The 21,361-nt window shown below is 41.0% G+C and overlaps 1 protein-coding gene across 4 annotated transcripts in view; it reads left to right on the top strand.

Annotated features, from left to right (window-relative positions):
- Positions 1–19,626, top strand: part of MYLK (myosin light chain kinase) — a 195,708-nt gene extending 176,082 nt beyond the window's left edge. For 3 of the 4 annotated variants that reach the window (XM_010407059.4, XM_010407062.4, XM_010407061.3), the window contains 6 exons: positions 4,435–4,558; positions 12,237–12,389; positions 13,379–13,502; positions 14,705–14,834; positions 15,657–15,776; positions 17,484–19,626. In XM_010407059.4, the coding sequence (XP_010405361.3) occupies positions 4,435–4,558; positions 12,237–12,389; positions 13,379–13,502; positions 14,705–14,834; positions 15,657–15,776; positions 17,484–17,743 (911 nt within the window). In that variant the 3' untranslated portion in view covers positions 17,744–19,626. Of the gene's footprint in view, positions 1–4,434; positions 4,559–12,236; positions 12,390–13,378; positions 13,503–14,396; positions 14,481–14,704; positions 14,835–15,656; positions 15,777–17,483 lie in introns of those variants that run through there. The other variant, XM_010407064.2, reaches the window with a different exon arrangement.
- The last annotated feature ends 1,735 nt before the right edge of the window (positions 19,627–21,361 follow it).

A 21,361-nucleotide genomic window follows, 5' to 3' on the forward strand; every position in this document is an offset into this window, starting at 1 on the left:
TTAATACTTACTAAAAAGTAGAACAATGATTTTTGAGAACAATGATTTTACTACCAGCTACCTTTTGTTATCTGCCTAAATGCTGCTCATCCTACTACTTTTGACACTTAAATAACAGACTACTGCATTCCCAAGAATGGTTTGTTGAATGAATAGGGGAAAAGAAGTCTGCTTTGAAGAATTTTAGATGATGTTCTGCTCCAAAAGTGCATTAAATGAATCTTGGTCACATGGACACTGTTAACTCAGAGATAAGATGTCTATTTTATTTATTTTAAAAAGACATCACTGCCATTTCTGTTCCTTCACCAGCATAGAGCCAGTAGTGTTCTGGGAACATGAACTGATTTTGTTCTTGTTCAGGAAATGGATGAACTGTTAACTAAGTTCCAGTGCTGGTGGTTTTGTGTGAGAGGTGTGGGAAAGATTTCAGCCCACGATGTTCCAGCTGTCAGCCTGAAAACTGTACATTTACTGCTGCACTGAGTGGATTTCATCAACAAGAGATATAATGTAAACACAGAATACCCTTCAGACCACAGTTACACCCACATTTAGCAAACGGAAGATCCTATTTTCGGTAGCCTGTTCATGTCCATCAGCTTTCTCACTTTTCTGTTAATCTTGTGGCATCACAGTACATTGCATGGCTGACAGCAGCTTGTGAGTTGCACCAGTCATGCCATAGACAGGAAAGCTCTAAACTCCAGTTAACTTCTCTTGGTGTAGAAGGATGAGAGTTGTGGGTGCTGATGCTGATTCTGATTTTACAATGCTGTACATTCATTTGGCTTAACATGCTGCTAATTCTTGCCAGGTTCCATTGTAGGTATTTGCTATTCATCATCCTCCCATTCTGGATGACTCCATCGTGGGTGGCATTCCCTAGGAAGGGAAAGGGCCCTTCCATTCCATGCCCAGCAAGCACAAGAACTGTTTTAATTTCAAAGACAACTGTGACATTTCAGTTGATATGATTTCCAAAAGTAGAAAACAACTTTTACTGTTTCATTTACTCACAAAAATTGTTAAAACCACTTTTCACTAATGCCTGCTTCTTGCCGGCTGTCTTATGTGGTGCACTGAGGGCATGTTCCTCCACTTGTGTTCCTTCGAGATTTATGATTTTGAAATTGGTTGTCAAATTCACTTTGGCATTGATAGATGTGGGATTGGAGCCCTCATCCTACAGACCTGACCCTGACTGAGCAGAAACTGCTCAGCCAAGAGATTGTTGAAGGGAGCAGGGGCTGATTCTGCACTTCAGCTTCTGAGATTGAATTTTTTGTAACTACTGCAAACTAGTGCCTCTAAATATTCAGTGTTTTGATCAGTTTTAAAGATATTAGGATCAGCTCCTTCTGCAGTCATCTTCTGCAGCTAATTAGTTCTCTTGCACTGTCCGGAAATACCAAAGCTGCAGTGGGATATTTTCCTGACCTTTTTTGGTGTGCTGAGGAACACATGTAGAAAATTGTTTAAGATAAACTTCTTGAGGAGAAAAGAGAATGGTTTCTGAGTACTGTAAAGATTTTTTTTTTAATCAGTTGATTATACACAATGTCAGCAACAGTTTCCAGCTAGCTTGTCAGCTTTCTATCTGAACTAAGGGATATCCAAACACAGATCCTACTTGTGTACTAAGCTCATAAACAACTGGGTAAAGACTTGACATATTACTGCATAGAAAGGGTCTTACTCTTCTCCTTTCTTTTTTCTTTATACACAGAAAATGCTGTGTCAGTTGTTTCACACTCTATGCTTGCACTTAAATGCCATGTTTTCAAAAAAACCCCCACATTTCTCTGACCTGTGGGCAGCAGATTTCATACACCAGCCTTTTGCATACACAGTTCCTCATGGTAGTTTACACAGTGCACACTCCAAACTTGGATGTGAAAATCTGAGCCTGAGACTTGGATGATCACGATGAAGCTTTTAGAAAATAGGTTCATTGTGATAAATTTCAGTAATTTCTTGTAAGGACAGTTTGAAAAAAAATGTAAGTGTTGACTTTGAAATGAAGGCAGATGGGAAAATGGGATCTTAGGCTTCCCATTTGCACTTGGAAAAGGAAGGTGATCTCTCACTCCTCATTGTCACTGTGGAGAAGACATTGCCCTTCTTTTAGGCTAAGTCATTTTAGAGTGCATGTTAGAAAAAGTATACTTTTTAGAGTAAGAAAACTCTGGTTATGTGACTGTAGGGATGTTGTGGAATAGTTTTTGAATGTGCTTTTTAAAGGATAGTCAGAGAGCTGGCAGGAGGGTCTTGATGTTGGTGAACTTGCATGGGAAGATCTGGGTAATTTCCTGCAGCTGCTCCCAGGCATTCTTCTCTCTGTTTCTGTTTCTAAAAATGGGTACTCCCTGCATGGTGGGAGTAGGGAAAACACGTGAAAATGAGGTTTCTGCAATTAATTTATTAAAACCATACCTGAACATAGCAAAAAAGGGTTTCACAGCATTTAAAATGGGAAACTGGCATAACTGCAAGTGAATTGTTGTGATTGTGCTCAAAAGTTGCCTCAAGCACGGTGTTCAATCATTAGGCAAGTTATTAACCCCATATATGTTTCAGATTTCCTTTGGTAAGTTGGGGATTTGCATACCTCAAAAGACCACTAGCTCAGGTGTTTGATTACATTTCATGAAGTGCCTTAAGAGCTTTCAATGGAGCTAAGTTTGGGAGGGGAGTCTGTACTGGGATCAGCATTTATGTTGCAAAACTTGGCAAATTAAATTCTGATAAATAAAAATATTCTATTCAGATTCAGTGTTGTGGAAAGGTCAATTCTTTTGTAAACTCCTCAAAACTTTGCTGTTGTTTGAGGGGTTTTTAAGCTTTTCTCTTAATTATAGAGCTGCAAATCCCTGTACTCGTGGTAACCTTAACAGGAGCAGGACTGGAATGTGTTACATCTGTTTGCCTTCCCATCCATATCTGTTTTGTTTAGATGGTAATCTCTTTGGGAGAGCAATGGTTCCTCACTAGGACATTTTACTGTGCCTAATCTGGCTGCTGCTCTTGCACAGAAGATAAACGTAATGCAATGAATCTCACTTAAGGCATACACTGATTGCTCAGGCACATGTGCAGACTGGACATGATTTTCTCAACCTAAATCCAAGCCTGTTTCAAGTCAGAAACAATTTATTTTCTAACATTTTTATATTTTTACAATACAATTTTATTACTGGGAGGTGGGTTTTTCCCCCCCCAGTCCCTAATCTATTCCTTAGTTTCCTTCCTGCCCGACCTTGCTTATTCTTTTCTTCTTCCCATCAGATTTAGAATGAGCATTAATGAAAATGAGCCCCCTGAATTCCTAACTATTTCTCTAAAATGAGCCTAAGAATTTCTAACTTAATGATTTGCACTGTGTCTCACACTATACTAGAAGGTAGACATACCACTCCCTTGCACACTGGCAGCATAATCTGGCAGTACATGGTTATGAACAGGTTTTTCTCTTACCTTGATCACTGTATTTTCCAGTAGGGCAGTACTGATGGGTCAGCACAAGAAGAATGTCAAGCCAGTTCACCTGTCTCATGACCTCATTCTTCCAGTTCATATTGGTAGCAGCAGCTTCACTGTAGATCATTTTTAAAACATCCACAGTGTGTTTAAGCAGAGCAAATGTAGCATACCTGTGCTACAGGACAGCTGAATAAAAGTTTGGAGCAGCTGATGGCTGACAGCTGGTGATTTGTGCTTCCCCTTTGCCACAGGTGTGCTTGTAGGCAGCCTGGTTTTGAGACCATGCCCAAGTCCAGTTTTACCTGTGAGGTAATGATCTGACTGGTGTACAACATCTGCTTCTTCTCTTGTTTCACCCCTGGCCTGTGCCACTTCAAATTTAAGAGACATGCAACCCACTATTGGTTTTCTTTCCTGTTTACACTAGAAGAAAATATGTTGGATTGAAATAGTTCTTTCCTATTATTGTAATGTTAGCACTATTGGTTCTTTTTACCACAACATGCAGAGCCCCAAGCTTTGATAAATGTTCAATGATTTGTGAAAACTGTAGCTTCTTTCTGACACTGGAATCCTGCAGTTCTCTTTTGCAACTGCTAAAGGGACGGAGGCTCAAACACTTTTGTACTTCAGGATATAAAAATCTGAATTAAACACTGATGGTGCTCCTTTTTCACAGATCTGGCCTTGTGGAAGTTCCTTGCAATAGGAACCTTCTTATGCACCTTATACAGTGCCGTGTGTTTGAGGATGCTTAATAAATAATTCTTTATTTGCTATACATGTATCAGCTAAGAAAACAGCAATTCAGGCATCATTTATTTCTTCTGATAAGAGTCTTTAACAAAATCACAAATATGAGGGCAAAACTGGTTTTCCTGTTACTAGAGAATAACTGTTTTTAAAAATCTCCATGCAGCAGTTAATGGTTTTCTCTTCCATTCTTCACAGAAAATGCAGGCTCTCTGAAAGTTCTTTTTGGGACACCTGAGTTTGTGGCTCCAGAAGTTATAAACTATGAACCTATTGGATATGAAACAGATATGTGGAGTATAGGAGTTATCTGCTACATTTTGTGAGTACTTTGCTATTCTTAACACAAATCCTGACAGTTGCTGAACATATAAAATTTTCATCAACTTCTGAAGTTTCCTGACATTTTCAGGCCTTTTGTGTTGTAATTAGCAGCTCCATCATGTTTAATAAAACTCTGTTCTCTGAAGGGTGCAATTGGTAAACTGCAAAACTGGCAGGTCTGGAAATCCAGCTATTTAGTGTTGTACATCTTACATCATAAATCAGCAATGCTTCATCTCATTTAAAAAGACAATATGACTATTTTATTATTAACTTCTAACTATTTTTTCCTTCCAGATGTTAAAGAGAAATGTTTGGGCACTAACAAACAATAATTTCCATTCTTTTATTCCATGAGAGAAAATTTTTGTGAAACCTTGGCATCTCGTGGGACACACTGAAGTATCCCAGCATTACCATATCCGTTCACAGTGTATTTTAATTTATTACCAAGCACAAGCCACTGGATAAATACATTTTATAAGCAGCATGGATTGAGCTCGTCAAAACATTTCAGAGGATGGTTAGCTGCAGCTCTTGGTTACATATTTCAGTATGAGATTTGATTTTTATATATGATTTGATACAGCATGCTTATAAACATCAATAAATCTAGAGAAATGTATATGGAATTAGTGTCTCCATGCCTAGAACAGAAAGTAGTTTTCTTCCAGCTGGGACTTTACACATTTGATGCCATATAAACAAGTGAAAAGAGATGCTTAGTTTGGAGCATGGTTCTTTCTCCCTTGTTCCAGCTTCAGTAGTAAGTCAGTGGCAGATCTGCTTTGCACTGGTTCTTTTAAAAGACTCCTCTCAATGCCATTCTTCCTTTATTAGAGTCCCCTCTGCCCTGGCTATCCCGCTCCTTGACACCTGGCAATGCACAGTTGTTTGCCTCAGTTTTACTCAGTCGTTCTGTGTTCCTGCTTTTCTCATGACCCTGCACTTGTTCATGCTCTTCTCATTTCCAAACTAAGCAACATAATTTCCTTACTTGGCCTATGCAAAAGCTACTACATCAACTCCCTCTTACTTCCAGCAAAGACTCGGAATATTTCTGTTATCTTCAGCTTCAGATGCGAAGTGTGTTCTACGCTTCAAGGTCACTTCGCTCTGCCAGTTTATTTACAGGACTTCTATTTTCCATTCACTTCCAAGCACTACTTTCTTGTTCTTGAAAGCTCCTTTGGATCGTTCCGTCGCTCCAGTAACGCAGCCCACCCAGGCAGCAGTGCGGTGACAAATCCCTGCGCTCCCGGGGCGGGATGGCGGTGCCGGGCACCGGGACCGGGAATCCCTCGGTGCTGCAGCGCCGCCTGCAGCCCGCACGCACCCGACATATTTTGGGGAGCTTCTCGTCTTTCCGGGCCGTTTGTTGTTATCCACGCCCATGGCGAGTTTCCGTGTGCTCCCAGTCTGAGCAGTGAGGCACAGGTCAGTGCTGGCACCGAGTGTTCCCAGAAATGCAGCCAGGGCATCGGCTGAGACAAAGTGAAGGGAGCAGGTGGAACAGGTGGGGAAAAGGTGACAGGTCTTGCCAAAGACAAGTCTGCTTCTTCCCAGTTTCTCTGTGCCAAGCAGGGTATTTGGATGCTGTACCACTCAGCTGATGGGGCTGGGGTAGTGTTACACTCATTCAGCTCATCTGATATGCCTTGTGAAATATATTATGAAATTACTTGTTTGCTAAGGTGTGTTTAAGTTCATTTAACCTGTCATAAGGGGAAAACTACATCATCCAAATAAAATGAAGAAAAAAAAATTGATGCATTGCTATTGCCACAATATGATTAGCAGTGATAATCAGCTTTTGTCTTTCTTGCCATAAGAATAAAGTAATAGAAGTTAGGGAAGACCCGTGAGTCATGACTTGGACTTTCCCTCTCCACCCCAGAGTGGCAGAGGTTCCCAATCTGTCTTAACTTTCTTAGAGCCCAGCTATTATTACAGACTCACAACTATGAGCCATTATCCAGAATGAACCATCACATCATCATTACAGAATGCAAATAAAAGTCATTGAGAACTGCATCTCTCTTTAGTTGCAGCTCTGCTTTCCCATTTTGTTTGTAAGCTCAGAACTGCCAAATCTCACGCCTGAAGTGCAAGACTCACTCACTTGGTGTCTGTCTCCCACATCATCACTGTGCTCATACCTGGGCATTTGCATCCCCTCTCCCTTGCCATGGGAGTGGGGTCATGCAGGCAGAGGCGAGCACTGGACTTAACGGCAGCTCTGCCACAGGCAGCTGATGGCCCAAAGCTGCTGTGTCCATCATCTGTCCCAAGGGAAACAGCAGGGAACACGCTACAGCATCACTTGACACACCACCTGCCTAGAAAGTGACTGTGTTTCCATGATGTGCTACACAACAATGAGTACAAACCGGGTTTCACAGAGAGCTGCTAAAGTGATCTCTGTGAGTGAAGGGTCTCCCCTGCAAAAGAATAAATGGTTGGGATGTAATCTCAAGTAGGAAGCAGGGTGACAGCACTCTTCCAAAACCCTGCAGCAAAACCTCCCCCCAGCCCTCTGCTATGCAGATGTAAGTACAGATATTGCACTCCCTGCTGGGATACTGCATCTGTCTTCCTTATGACTGATTTAATGCCATCCTACAGTTCATGAGTTCCCTTTCCACATTTCTAAGCTAAATATTAAATCCTTTTAATCTCCCTGGATAACTTATTCAGTCTTGTCTCTTCATCTGTCTCTGTTCTTCCTTAAATTTCCGTTTGTGTTCTCCACCTCATGTTTTTTATCTTCCACTTTTATCTTGTTCTCTGTCCTGTTCTGCATCACAGTACTGTTCCACATACTTAAGTTGATCTATTGCCTTTGAAATAACAGGCCACAAATATTATAGCTTGTGTATATCATCTCCATTTATGTCTATTTCAGTGTTCCTTTCTGCATTTACAATAATCTTTAGCTAATGAAGGTTTAACCTCCTGAATTCTTTCCAGCTCTTTCTGTTCCATTTATTCTTCTGGGCATTGCTGGATTTGTGTGTTTTTTCTATTTCTAGTTCTTTTCTGATGATCAATTTGGATTGTTTTGAATATTTAGTAATCTGAAGCAATTTCTAATTTTTATTTCAAAGCAATTTTCAGTCTAAGGCTTCAGCGCTGCATGGGCGTACGCTGAATGTGGATTGCCTTTTCCTTCTGGCACCATAGGATCTGAGGAGTTTCAGGGAGGAATTGTCTGTGGCTGATTCAAACCCCTGCTTGCCTTCCAATAGTTCTCCTTGCTTTATCAGTGCCAGGCAGTGTTTATCTTTTCAGCGTAGTTGATCTCTGTCAATTCATATTTTTTAATATACTTTCTCTTAGGCTGTGTTTTAATATCACATTTGATCTTGCTGTATACTCTTTTCCTTCATCACCTTCCTAACAGCACACCCCCTGATTCTTCAAATATTCCCTTTCCTTTTTATCCACTGTGTTTTTCATCACTGCTGTTCCCCCTCCCTTGTTTGGCAGTTTGGGTTGGTTGAAAGATCTTTCAGCATCGTTCATCTTTTGGGTGTGCTGGCTTGGAACCTTGATAAAGCAAAACACCGCTGGCTTACACTTGGCTCCATGTCATGATAAAAATTTATACCTCTTTATATTAAAGATGTGAGAGCACTCCTTGTTCTTTCCTTAAACCAGGTTAGGAAGGCTTTAATGTCAGACTGTACTGCTCAAAAGAAAATGTATTACTGGTTCAGTGGCACTGGCAAACTAGGTTCCTCATTAATCCACTGGGCATGTGAAACAAGGATGAGAACAGCAGTAACAGCCTTGCTTCGGCAATGAGCTGTCTTCCTTTACATGGACTCAGTGGTCTGCTTCTTCCAGAGAGGACCAGTGTGGGAGTCAGTCAGCCCTCAGCTAAGTGTTCCATGGATGTGTGTCCCTGACAAAGTATCCTCAGACTATTTATTTGCTTCAGTTCACTTGAAAAAGAATTAATTCACTACATGATCTCTAGGGTGCAGGTGTTACCATCATGTGCTTATCTGACATGCCCTGCACAGGTTTATCAGAAGCAGATACCAAGATCTGTTCATACTGAGGTCTGTTACTCTGTTTGCACAGCCAATGCAAGGCAAAGCCTGTAAGGAGGAGCTGAGTGGCAGCAGTCCCAGTCAGCTGGTGCTGCAAGCACTGCTTGCAGAGGAACACTCACAGTCTGACTCTTTGAGACAAGCAGCAAAACCATCTTCCCTGGAGTAGCAGGAGTCTTAATGCAGAGATTTCCAGTTGAAATGCCATGGTGTTTGTTACATAGGCAACGAGGTTTGCATCCACATTGGACCCTTTCCATCTCAACATTTCTAAGTCTGCACTTGGAGCTTTGTTAGAACAGACCAATAAATGTTAAGGAACTCCTAGAGGATAAAATATATTTCTTCTTTATTTAGAAGTGGAAACCGTGAAAGATTTTCTAAACAAATGGTTCTTAACATGCCAGGAAGATGCCTGGTAAAGTAGCTGGAAAAATGTTTTCAGTAAACAGCCTGCTGCTTGTCTAAGAGTAACTTTGCAGTGTAAGCTCTGTGTTAATTTCCTGGAGCAGTAGCTCATCTTTATCACTTCAGCATTCCAAAGAGAAATTGTTTCCATTATCTGTCAAAAGAGTTGCTGTACCATTATTACTTTAAATGGCTATTAAGAATTGAACAACCAAGACTTTGGTCAGTGAAATCTGTGCTAGAGATAAAAATTTCCGGCTACATAATTTCTAATCTACACTAGTTGCTGGATTTTGTTTTCTAACTATAAACAAGGATCTTACTCCTTAGAAGTATTTCCACAAGGCAACTGATTCACAGTGTAAAACTGTAGTAGAGAGAGAAAATTATTTTAGCTGTATAAATCTGCAACAGCACATTCAGGAATACAAAAATAGGTTCATTGAAATATTTGAATAGGCACTCTTCCACTGGTGTTTGTAAATGATGAAATGAGTGGAGGCTTAACTGAGACCCACCTGGTAATTTACCAAATGCATGGGATTGAACAATCCTACCACAGCATTTAAAATTTTATCAGATAATTCTGTCGTACAACTCTAAAATTTAAAAAAAACCAAATACATGCACAGACACAAAAAAACCAAAACCAAAATCAACCAACCAAAAAAGAAAAAAAACAAAACCCAAAACCAACAACAATCACAAAATTTTTTTCCTTCTCTAACTTCTCACTCTTTAATTTGTCCTCACCCTTCAAAAGCTATGTGGGACATGCAGTATAAGCACTGCCTCTTACGGCACCATGGAGCAATGATGTTTCCACATGAAGCAATGTCTCTGTACCTATAGCAGGTTTTTTAGTATGCATTTCATCTCTCAATACTGCAGCTTTAATCTTGTCTAATATAGTGCAAGAGCTGCACAACACTATTTGTGGTAATACTGTGCAGAGGTCACCTCTGACATACTTTGATCAAGTATTGAAGGGAAATGGGATTGGTATTGCTCCAGCTGCCCAAGCATGTCGTCTGGAAGCTTAACTGGATGAAGAGAAAATGTGCATCTCCTCTTTTGACAATGAGCTAAAGGAATACTCACAGACCTGTCATGGCATAAGCCGCTGGCTTGGCTGAGACTGTTGTTCTTACTACAAGGTAAAAAAGAGACAACCCGGCAGTCAGTATGTGGAAGCCAAAATCACAACTGCAGTCTGCAAGAGATTTTTTCACTTTCTAAAACATTATGGAGAACACTGACATCGGCATAACTAAGAAAATGTTTAGCTGTCGGAGAGGAGATGGGTTTAAGGCCCTGCAGGAATGCTTTGTGGGTTCCAGGACAGAGATTCCCCAGCCTCATGGATGCTTGGGGCCATGAGGGCTGGAGGGCGTGCGGACAGAGCAGAGCCTTGCTCTGCCTGCAGCTGTGCCAGCTCTGCAGTGCTGACAGGGTCAGGCACAAACCTTCTCTCCTCCAGCAAAGCAAGTGTCAAACACAGGGAGCAGTCGTGCTAAAGTTGCTTTATGGGAGCATTTTTGGTACGTTCATCTTTCAGCTTTTGATAACTTGTGCCTGTTATATCTTCATAAATGGGTTTATGCCACCTTACACGTTCACAAAGTTGGGATTCACTGCTGCATTCGAGTGCACCACATATAATGGAAAGTAAGACAGCAAATACATTCTGTTCTGATTTACCTTGTTCTGCCTGAGAATAAACAAACCTTTTATCTTCAGCTCATGTATTATTACTAAGAAGTTTCAGAAGTATACACGTAAGATTCTAGACTCTGCTGTACTGCACACAACTTCCAGAAATGGTAAAAGATTTAGTGTCTGCTCTGTGTGAGACTTCAAAGAGTGTGTGTTTCTGCTCTGCTTATAAAATGAAATGCTTAGGAACAAATTCCAAATCAGATTTTGAATGTAATTAGATACAAAAAAGAAACAAAATAACTTTGAAGGAGGAGATATTCTAATATTATTAATCTAATAGCTCACTTTATTTGACTGCAATCTTTTTTTTAACCAGTCTGTTCTGTGATATTCAGTGGCATCATGATATCCATATAGTATTATATCCATGTAGTGTTTTCAGAACCCTAATAAGTTAGTTACTTTTCTATATTTAAAAAAAAGGAGTAGTACTGTGAAATGTAACTGGTTAACACAATTGTACTGAGAAATCAAATAAAGTCTGTAAAAATTCATGAAGAATAGGTTATTCTGTAAATTGCATGGCAGGAGGACCTGGAAAAGTGAATAACTTGTAGTTCTAAGGAATAAGCAACCTTTCACCTCTAAGTTTTTTGCTGAAAAGGTAATATATACAGGCATCAAAAGTATCCAGATGCACAGTGTAATAAAGGATAATGCTCAGCTGGAAAAAGAGACTGCAAAAGTGACACCATGATGTTCTGTAATTGCCTTTCACTGGCAATTTATCAGTTATATGTATAAAAGCCTTGGAAGCTCAGCTTAGGTTATAGGAGGGCATTATTTCCATTTCACGCATCATCGTGACTGATGGAGAATGTAAAGACCAAATTACTTGTGGATGCATCTGCATAACTCCACAGCCTGCAGTGATGCAGCACTGTTTCATCTGTCTGTATAACTCAGGGTGGGTTTGTTTACAAAATAGCCCTGTGGATTTCATTATTTCATCATGCATCTTTCTTCTGGGGCTCTCTCTGCAGGAGTAAATGGAATAAAATCTACAAAAAACCCCTTGGTTTTACAGTAAAGGCAGTAAAATCACCCTGAAAGTAGATGATCTTCAGAGGTCCCTTCCAACCCTAACAATTCTGTGATTCTGAGGAAGTGCCAGGGGAAAAAAAAAAGATATTCCACTGAATTTGGTGTGAAAAATTCAGTATTAGTTATGCAGAACTAGACAAGTCGTTTAACAAACTACTTTGCTCCAATTTCACCTAATTCTAATTCTCCTCAAAAATGCCTCGGGAAAAGAGAAAAAAAACTAGTAAAATGTGCCTTTCATTTTTGCTGGCAAAATTCTAGTTTCCTTCCCTTAAGGCTATCTGTAGTTAGTTTTGAGTTCTTTTTTATTTAATTTAGTTTTTGAAGCGAGCCTGTATTGATAAAGAACTGCAGAGCGTGGATGATGTCACACGCGATTTTAACTTGCTCCTCCGGTAATTTGCAAATTGACGTGGTTTGTTCTGTGTCTGTCTGTTCCGTCCCCAGGGTCAGCGGACTTTCTCCTTTCATGGGAGACAACGACAACGAAACCCTTGCCAATGTCACCTCAGCAACGTGGGACTTCGACGATGAGGCTTTTGATGAAATCTCTGACGATGCCAAGGACTTTATCAGCAATCTACTAAAGAAAGACATGAAGTAAAGCTGCTGGACTTGCTGCACGTTCTGTGTTTGCATTTAGCTGAAGCTGCCATCCGTGTTTCCCCCCTGTGAATCTCCACAAGGCCGCGGCACCTCTGGCCATACTTTATAAGGAGCTGTGCGTGCCCGCCCGGCTCTGCGTGTGCAGCGCTCTTTATTTCGCTCGCAGGGTGCAGGGGCTGAATGGAGCGTTTGCTTCAATCGCCGGCTCTTTGTGCTCTTCCCTCCCCTCGGGCAAGGGGCACCCGGGGCTTTTATGCGGCCACTGTGATCGCCACTGTTTCGTGACACGCATTTCTGCATGACACGTTCTGTCTTGCTCTGAATGGCTTGCAGTTTTGCCGTGTGTCGCTTTTAAGTGTGGCAGCTCTGAGTAGGCAGCTTCCCTATAAATGTAGTAATTGGGCAAGGAAAACAAAATCAGCGTTGGAAGCCCTGTTTGCAGAAGTGTCTGAACAAACCAAGGAAAGGAAACGTACATCTTCCAATGAGTTTGCAATTGAATGGATGGAGAACAGAGGGTTATTTATCTGTGCAGCCTGAGCAAAGTGAAGAATGGGTGTGGCAAGAGATTAGGACATTTCTGTTTCATTAGATGTTCAGGAGGTTATTAAGTGGTGGGATGGGGAATCTCTGTAAGTAAAGGAAATGAGATCTGGGGCGAAGCTCTGCCAGCATGAAGCAGCTGAATCATTGCCACTGTGGCTCTGCTGTATGTGTTCCATGCCTAAAACATGGCTTTTGTTTTATAATGTTTTATTAACACTTAAAAATACACAGTTTTCTATCAAAAAGATCTACAGAAATTGTGAAAGTGAGTTTAAGAAGTTAGAATGGCTGGGAAAGCAGAGCCATGTGATCTTTGTTGCTAAATTTAGGAAACAGAAAAATCAGCTCCCAGTAAAGAGAGCACAAAATAATGTTACAGCAGGTAGGTTGCTCTTTTGCTATTAGCAACACTGACTGGTCTTTTTATACAAAAACAGGAGTCGCTTAAATTGTACTCAATGTCTTCAGCATCCCTGGCTGCAAAAAGACACCAAAAACATGGAAGCCAAAAAACTTTCCAAAGATAGGATGAAGAAATATATGGCCAGAAGAAAATGGCAGGTAATGAAGAGGACATGAAATTGGGCTGGATATGCTAATAAGTCTCTTTATTTTTAATATTTATGATTCTGGGGAACATGTCACACCAGGAGGTTTCTGCTGCTGTCAAAAGCTCTGGCATGGCCAGGGTGGGAATGCAGGAGAGCAGGTCTGGTTCCTGCAGCTGGGCAGTAGGAGGGTGCACAGCTGCATGTGGATTACACAGGATGATCCCATTTCAGGCTACTAAAAGGCATATGAGCTCAAGTATAGTTTTTCCCACTCTTCTCGGGGTATGCCTCTCTCTCTTCCCTGCCCTCTCCATGCCACTGAGGGCTGGAGGATTGTGTAATTCTTAACAAACCTGAACATTTCAGGTAAAACTGATCTGCCTAGCCTCCCTAAAGGTACCTTATTTTATGGCAGTTTCATTCTACTAAGCCAAGAGTTCTGTCCTGTTGGAACCCCAAGCTTCCCATGGATTCAATCAGATTTGTTTAATAATTTCCTTTAACATATTCAGTCTCCATATCTTCTTTTTTCCTAATGCTGGAACTGGAGTAGCATGTCCATCTGTGCCACACTGATAGCTACAGGAGTTGCTGTGTGAAATCCTGGATCCTTTTGAGTAGCCTACAAAATATTAATTTATGTAAATCTATCTTATATTCCCTCTTACGTTCTGCTGTATGTATTTCTTGAAGCTCATGCAATACAAGTGTCCGTACTACAGCCCTCATAGTTTGAGCATATTTTAGTAGCCTGGTGGTTGATCCTCGATCCTGTCAGAGGTCTGCTGCCATCATGCAGATGGTGGTTTCTCATTCATTTCATATCAGCTCATTATCCATATTGGATGAAATTCAGCCCAGCCCAGAAGGCTGTGGAGAGAGGCGTCCCCCACCAGAGTTCAGCTCCAGTTACACAGGACAGGGCTTCTCTGCTGGCCTCCTCTCACACTGTGCTTTTTATCCGCAGCTAACAGAGACATTCATTTAGGTATGAGTTCATCAGGGGAAGTTTATATCTGCAACTAAATTTGGTAATTCAGTCCAGCCTGCTCTGTCTCTCCTAGAACAACAGAGCTATATATAAGCAGTTTGTCCACCAATTCCAGTGAGGTTTGCAGAGATCCCAGATAATTTGTCCGAAGCACAACTGTTGCAGAAAATCACATGCCTGTTGGATTGGATTGATCAGAAGCCTTTTCTGTTATGTCTTAGAAAACAGGCCATGCTGTCCGAGCAATAGGAAGACTGTCGTCCATGGCAATGATTTCTGGTATGAGTGGGAGGAAAGCCTCTGGGAGCTCGCCTACCAGCCCTATAAATGCCGACAAAGCAGAGAATGAAGGTAAGGAATTTTTCTGCCCCATATTTTTACCTGTCTCTGAATCAGTCTTACTAAAACTTTTAGCGAATTGCTAGAGACCAATCATCAAGTTGGATATTCCTGTGCTCTCTCTCTCTCTGTTTTCATCTTCCTATTTTTTAAAGAAATCTGTCAAAAATTCACTATTCTTATATTGTCCTGCTACTCAAAATGCCACAGTATAAGCACAGGCAGTAAACTCTTTTCTTTTTAAAGCCAAAGAATTAAAGCAGATTTGTCAGCTGCACTTTCTCCGAGTTTGGGAATGCATGTTTATACAAAGATGACATTGATGTATTCCCTTCTCATGCAAGCAAGCAAGCAATAAAGTATTAACACTTGCTGTAGCCATGGCACAGACCCTGCATTAACCATGCTCCTCAGACAGATGAAATGTGGATTTGTGGTGTGCAACAGTCAGAGGTGCAAATGTTTGACACTACTGAAAATCAAGCAAGTAATTTTGACAAATCCACAGACTGTGGTCCTGATATGAGTGGAGCTGGTTTATCCCTCTGACTAGCAAAAGTCCAGGTTTGGTTAGAAACAAATTCAAGGGGAAAATAGGATTCGTAGGTTGGTGGCCCTGCATGCCCATTTCTTTCTATTTATGGCCTGAATCCTCATCCAGCTGCAAAAGATTGGCACAAAGTTAAGCAGCCAACATCCTTGCTATCCCATTAGTCTGACAGAATTAAGTGAAATAGAAGATGCTTTCATTACCATCTGGTAATTAGAAACTAAAATACATCTTTTGAGAACACACCCTGTAAAATTGTTCACTACCTCTTTGCTCTCCTCCAGATGCTTTCCTTGAAGAAGTGGCTGAAGAAAAGCCCCACGTAAAGCCATATTTTACTAAAAAAATCCTTGACATGGAAGTTGTGGAAGGAAGTGCTGCTAGATTTGACTGCAAAATTGAAGGTACTTTGAATAAGCATGTCTGTTTCTTTCTTTCTCCTTTTGTCAGCTTTCTGCACTGGGCAGTTGTTTCACTTTTTCAATTTTTTCTTCTGTATTGTTGTTGAGTTGGTGCCATTTTGCTTTACCAATATCTGCACATCACAGCACAAATATGTTGCAATAATAGAAATTATTTGGAGCTTGTTCTGTGCTTGCCATAGAACAGAAGTCTCCAGGAGTCCACGTGTGAATCGCTAATTTAGAATAGCAAGTGGGAACTGTCATATGATTTTTGAGGGCAGAAACAGTAAAAGCAAGATGCAAAGTAGAACCATAAATTCCAAGAGTATACTCTTAGAGAGTGCTATCCAGAGACCAAGAATTAGTTAGGAGGTCAGCTGTCTAAAATGACAGACCAGTTTCAGGTCACCTCAAGATAACTTTAAGCTATATGTACATTTTATTAAAGGCAAACAAGTCCTTAACAGTATATTCATGAGAAGTAAAGATAATATTCTTGTGCTGGTCACATGAGTCACATCTAGAAAATAAATGATTGGGGTTTTTTAACTTAAGAGTTCAAGAAAGAAAATTCAGACTGGAATATGCAAAGTGTAAGTTTATGGGAAGATACTTAAGGACCATGGGCTTGGTCAGCCCAAAAGTCTGAAGGCCAAGACCACTGGCACTTCTACTGCAATGAGGTTGAACCTTGTGTATCTCAGCTGTGAATGAAAACTAGAAATTTGGAAAGAAGAGCTGTGAAAACAAAATGGGTAGAATCAGTACCATCCTGCATGTGTACAAGTTAATTTATAATCTTAAAATGAGGTTCAGAAACTGCCTCATGGACCTTCTCCTTGTTTGTTTCTGTGCTCCCAAACTTTCCCTGCCTGTTTCCTACCTCACAGTGGAGATGTGAGGATGGATTATTATTGCTGATGGATGCTCAGTGTGAGGGGTACTGCATGGAATAAAACAGATGGATGTACCACAACTGACATTCCAAACTTTGCAGTGTATTGCTGTAATGTTTGCTGAGTATTAGGGATTCCTGCACTTTATTTCTGCTCAGTGGGAAGTTATCCTCCCATCACAGTCCAGAACTTGGCTGAGACCACAAACCTTCAATTTGTTACAGCAGCCAAGAGTACTGTATAAGGGATTGTTCTGCAGCAGGCATTGTACAGTGCTGCTCTGGAGGCTTAGCAGAGCTGTTTCCTTCACAAAAGGCTTGAAACTCCTGTTGAGATGTCCAATCAAAATGCTTTTCTTAGACTTCCTCACTTACCCTAACAAACAGAAAATGAGACTGCAATGCACAGGATAGGCTATACATTGAAATTCTAAATCTCAGTGTTGGGAGCTGTTGTTTCCAGAGAAGCTGCAGTGTAACGTGAGCCTCAGATGCACTGTCAGGCGTCCCCCGCTGGCTGATGGCTACAGCACACAAAAAGCTGTCTGCAGGCACTGCTAAAGGACTGGAAGGAGGAATCCAGCGAGTACCGCAGCGCTCACTTGCAGTATTTGCTATACATAAAAAATTGTTTCAGGTAGATGTGAAGTAAAAGAGCTTCACATCATCTACATTTATTTTACATAGAACTCAAAGAAATATTTTTCTATCAACACAATGGCACGTCCATACTCAGGAATTAGAGCGTAAGGTAATTAGCGCTGAGTTAATGCTCGTTTATTGCAGTCGCTGTTCTCTCTCCGCTCTTCCAGGCTATCCCGACCCTGAGGTGATGTGGTTCAAGGATGATCAGCCTGTCAAGGAGTCCCGTCACTTCCAGATAGATTATGATGAGGAAGGGAACTGTTCTTTGACTATTTCTGAAGTATGTGGGGACGATGATGCCAAATACACCTGCAAAGCTGTTAACAGCCTTGGGGAAGCCACGTGCACCGCAGAGCTCCTTGTGGAAACAATGGGAAAAGAAGGAGAGGGAGAAGGAGAAGAAGAAGATGAAGAGGAGGAAGAATGAAACAAGGCTAAAAAAAAAAGAAAAAATATATTTAAAGACTCTCCTTATAAGGCTCAGAAAACCAAGTTATCAAAAGCACCTTGTGTGAAACGTAGGTCTTTGGGGGGTTGTTATTTCAGCATGATCAGTTGATACCTGTTAGCTTTATGTATGGGCATTACTTCAAACCAGCAGGCATTTTTAAGTTGCTAGCATGATTGGATTGACTTTAAGCAAGCCATCAACTACGTTGCCCAGACTACTTTTAAAATCATATGTATGGAAATCAAGTTATAGTCTGAACATCTTAAAGAAAAATAGTCTTTTTACTGAGCTTATTGCTCTTCATCATCACTTTTCTCAGCCAAAACTGCAGCTAAGTTGGCTCCCCGAGATCTACTTTAAAGGAATCGTTGGCCAGACATGCAGTGAATCTCTCCAGTCCTAAGGAATAGGCCACTCCCTGGGCTGTATCTTCTGTAAGGGAAGGTTTGACACAGCCAGCACTGCAATTTGTACGTTGGCAAGGTTCATTTCTCATTTGCTTTAAGCAGAGTCTCACAGTGCAAACTTCAGACACGTTTACTGCCTCTGTCAGTGAGCTGTTAGTGCCCTTGTATTACTGGCTAACATTAAACATCCAGGTGGTTTCCTGAGATACTCCTGATCTTGCTTTTAGCCAGCTGGTCCCACTTTGTCATCTTTCCCTTATGGAGCCTGTCACTTCAGTGCAGTTGCAGCTGCCTACTTAAGAAACAGACTGAAAACACAAAGACTGAGAATATTTTCTGTGTTTCTGGTCAGTCTAATAAAGACTTATGATTCATATATATGCTGCTGTGAAAAACAGGTTATTGCACAATCAGTGATTTCTCTGTGCATGTGTGTGAATGGAATCCCTGGTTAGTTAAAGTTTTACTTGCATTTATTTGGCAATTGCAAAACAGATTTCAACTGATGATAAGCTGGAAACTCCCACAGATTTTTCGAGTAGCCAAAAAAAATAGCCTGGATTACAAACTCCTCTATTCTTAGCAATTTCCAAAGAATCTTAACCTATATAGGACCTATTTCTACCTTATGAGCTTGACTGTCTTGTTTTTGTCTTGAACCTGCACCAGTAAGGCTGTTGCGTTTTTTAAAAATGCAGAAAAACAAAACAAATAATCCAAACCCCATTTTTTTCTCAGAAATGGTTAATGCACTCAGACTTAGTAACTTTGCTTTCCTTTCACAGTATTGGCACTTTTTAAATTTTTTTTGTTGTTGTTCAAAGGTAATATCAGAGGCTGCAAGGTGATTATGCATAATCCAAAACCAGTGTGTCTTATATCTATGTATCATTCCAAAAGTGATTCTTTTTCTTTTCCACTTTTTGTGTGTAAAGTGCAACCATTTGCATTTCAAAGGTTACCTCTTTTAAAAAAAGACATTACCTTAAATCCTCACCATTAAGTAGTCAGTGTACTTTAATACAGGTGTGTACATTAACAACCTTAGGTTGTTTGATATTACCTAGTTGCGTATGTGTTTCATATGATTTGCTCTTCTACATTCAAAGCTCAACTAATGTGGATGACACGATGGTTTGTAACTGCTTTACTCTTTGTTGCTAAATTCAGATTGCCAGCATGTCTTTTCTTTTCGATAAAAACCTCTTGTTATACTAAACACAATATTGCCACAATTCCTTATACAGAAAGGTTTTGAATCTGATTTAGAGCATACAGAGCTTTCCTCACTTTTTTTTTTTTAATGTTTTAGGCAACAACGGGGTGTATTTTGTACCTTAATAAAAATATGCTGATGTTCTCCCTGTTTGTTAAACCATCAGAATTGCAAAGATGAGACTGCTACGGCTGTAGTTACTCACGGTTCCTAAATAAATACTACCACAAAGCACACTCCTCGTATGCTCTATTGCAGCGGCACCGCGTTCACCTTGGCCAGGCCTCTCCTCCTGCCCCGGAGAGCTGCTGGGCACACAAACCCATCAGGTGGCACCAGTGAAGACCCCCTGCTGTCTGTGGGGCTGCTGCTCTTCTCCTGCCCCGGCAGCAGGCTCGTGATGTGCGAAGGCTGCTCTGCCCCAGTGCTACCAGCTACAGCCTGGGGCTGGCTCTCGTGGCCTTGTGCTCTGCCATGTCTCCAGCATCATCACAGGCCTCAGTGGGAATGTGGATGGGGCACCAGAGTGGCTCTGGGTTTGTTTTACAGTTGGGAATTCCCTTATGGTGGGGAAATGTAGAGTTCTGAAAGACTGTAGGAGGAACAGAGAAAAAAAATCAGTGAAGTCTCAATGTAGATATGGACTTACACCAATGTTTCTAAAAATTGCAAAGACAGAGATAAAGACAAATCTGTGTGTGCTGCCTTTATGCAGACTTCTCCTAATACGCAGCCCAAGTCACCACGGACCACACAGGACCATACAGAAACTCCTTAAAGCAAAGATTGTGCAAACACCCTGCTTGTTGCAACGTGTTTCTTGAGCAAATCTTCAGTCCTTCAAACCAGCATCTTTGCAAGGTGTGCCCCACTGTCTTGTGAATGTACCTGGCTTTGTTCAGTGACTGCTGGTTTCCATCCAGGCAGGCACATGCATGAAGCAGGAGAAGGTCTGGCTCTGTTGGGCTGCTCTGTTAGCACAGCAAGGTCTGTGGATGCACGGACTGGGTATCAAAACCACAGACTCAGTATTGGTGTTCTTGCACAGATCTTTCCCTCCCTCTCCTCCTTTTACTAGTCCTTTTGTGTTCCACAGGCTATAAACTGCCTATTTTTCTTTTGCCCCAAGGATATTCCAAGGAGTTTATCATCTCCCTGTAGCTTCCTATTAACATCCATTCTAGTCTGCAGGAAACAATGACCTCTACTTCCAAAATTATGTGACACGCATCTAATTCAGCTCTGAGCAATTGACTCCAAGCTGTATTTGACCTTGAATTCTTTGGGGTTTTTTTGAAGAACTGAAGTCTATTCCACTGAAGAAAGATAATTTTATGTACTTGAAACCCTGTCTCATTTTGCCATCCATGGTCTAATAAAAGGCATTACCTCTTTCTATAAACCTTGTCTTGCTTGTATAATGTTTGCAGAAATCCACTCTTGGGGTGTCATAGGGCTGAAACCCCAATAGCAGAGGTTATGCAAGACACTGGTAGTGCCCAAGGTGGACACTTAATTCTCCTTGTATTTCTTTTGTATGACATTCAGTCTTCTCAAGAGACATGGAGAATTTGGGACTGGCTGCTGTTTTTCACTACTCGTGTTTCTGGATTTCCAGAAACTTAATTTACTTAATGACTGTCCTGTCCAATCTCCCAAGCATCCTGTACACATTTCTGTTTGATGAGGAGATCTTTGCTAATTGCATGCGTGGCATGCAGATGGCTGGGTCCCTGCTTCCCTTTGCTGACAAGGAAGACAGCACTGGACTGCACAGCCCTCTCCTCTGCAGTGACTGTCAGGCTTTGAAAACAGAGACTTTTTTTTTTTTACTTGCATACATGAATAATGAATGATTTGTTCCTCTAAAATTTCTTGGTATATTTATTGAAACATTGCTCTAAAACATAGCTGTTTGAAAATGGAATCCTCATAAATCATCTTTGCATTTTGAGCCCGATTGTCTGGAAG

Source organism: Corvus cornix, chromosome 7 (assembly GCF_000738735.6).
Source record: "Corvus cornix cornix isolate S_Up_H32 chromosome 7, ASM73873v5, whole genome shotgun sequence".
Classification (NCBI taxonomy): domain Eukaryota; kingdom Metazoa; phylum Chordata; class Aves; order Passeriformes; family Corvidae; genus Corvus; species Corvus cornix.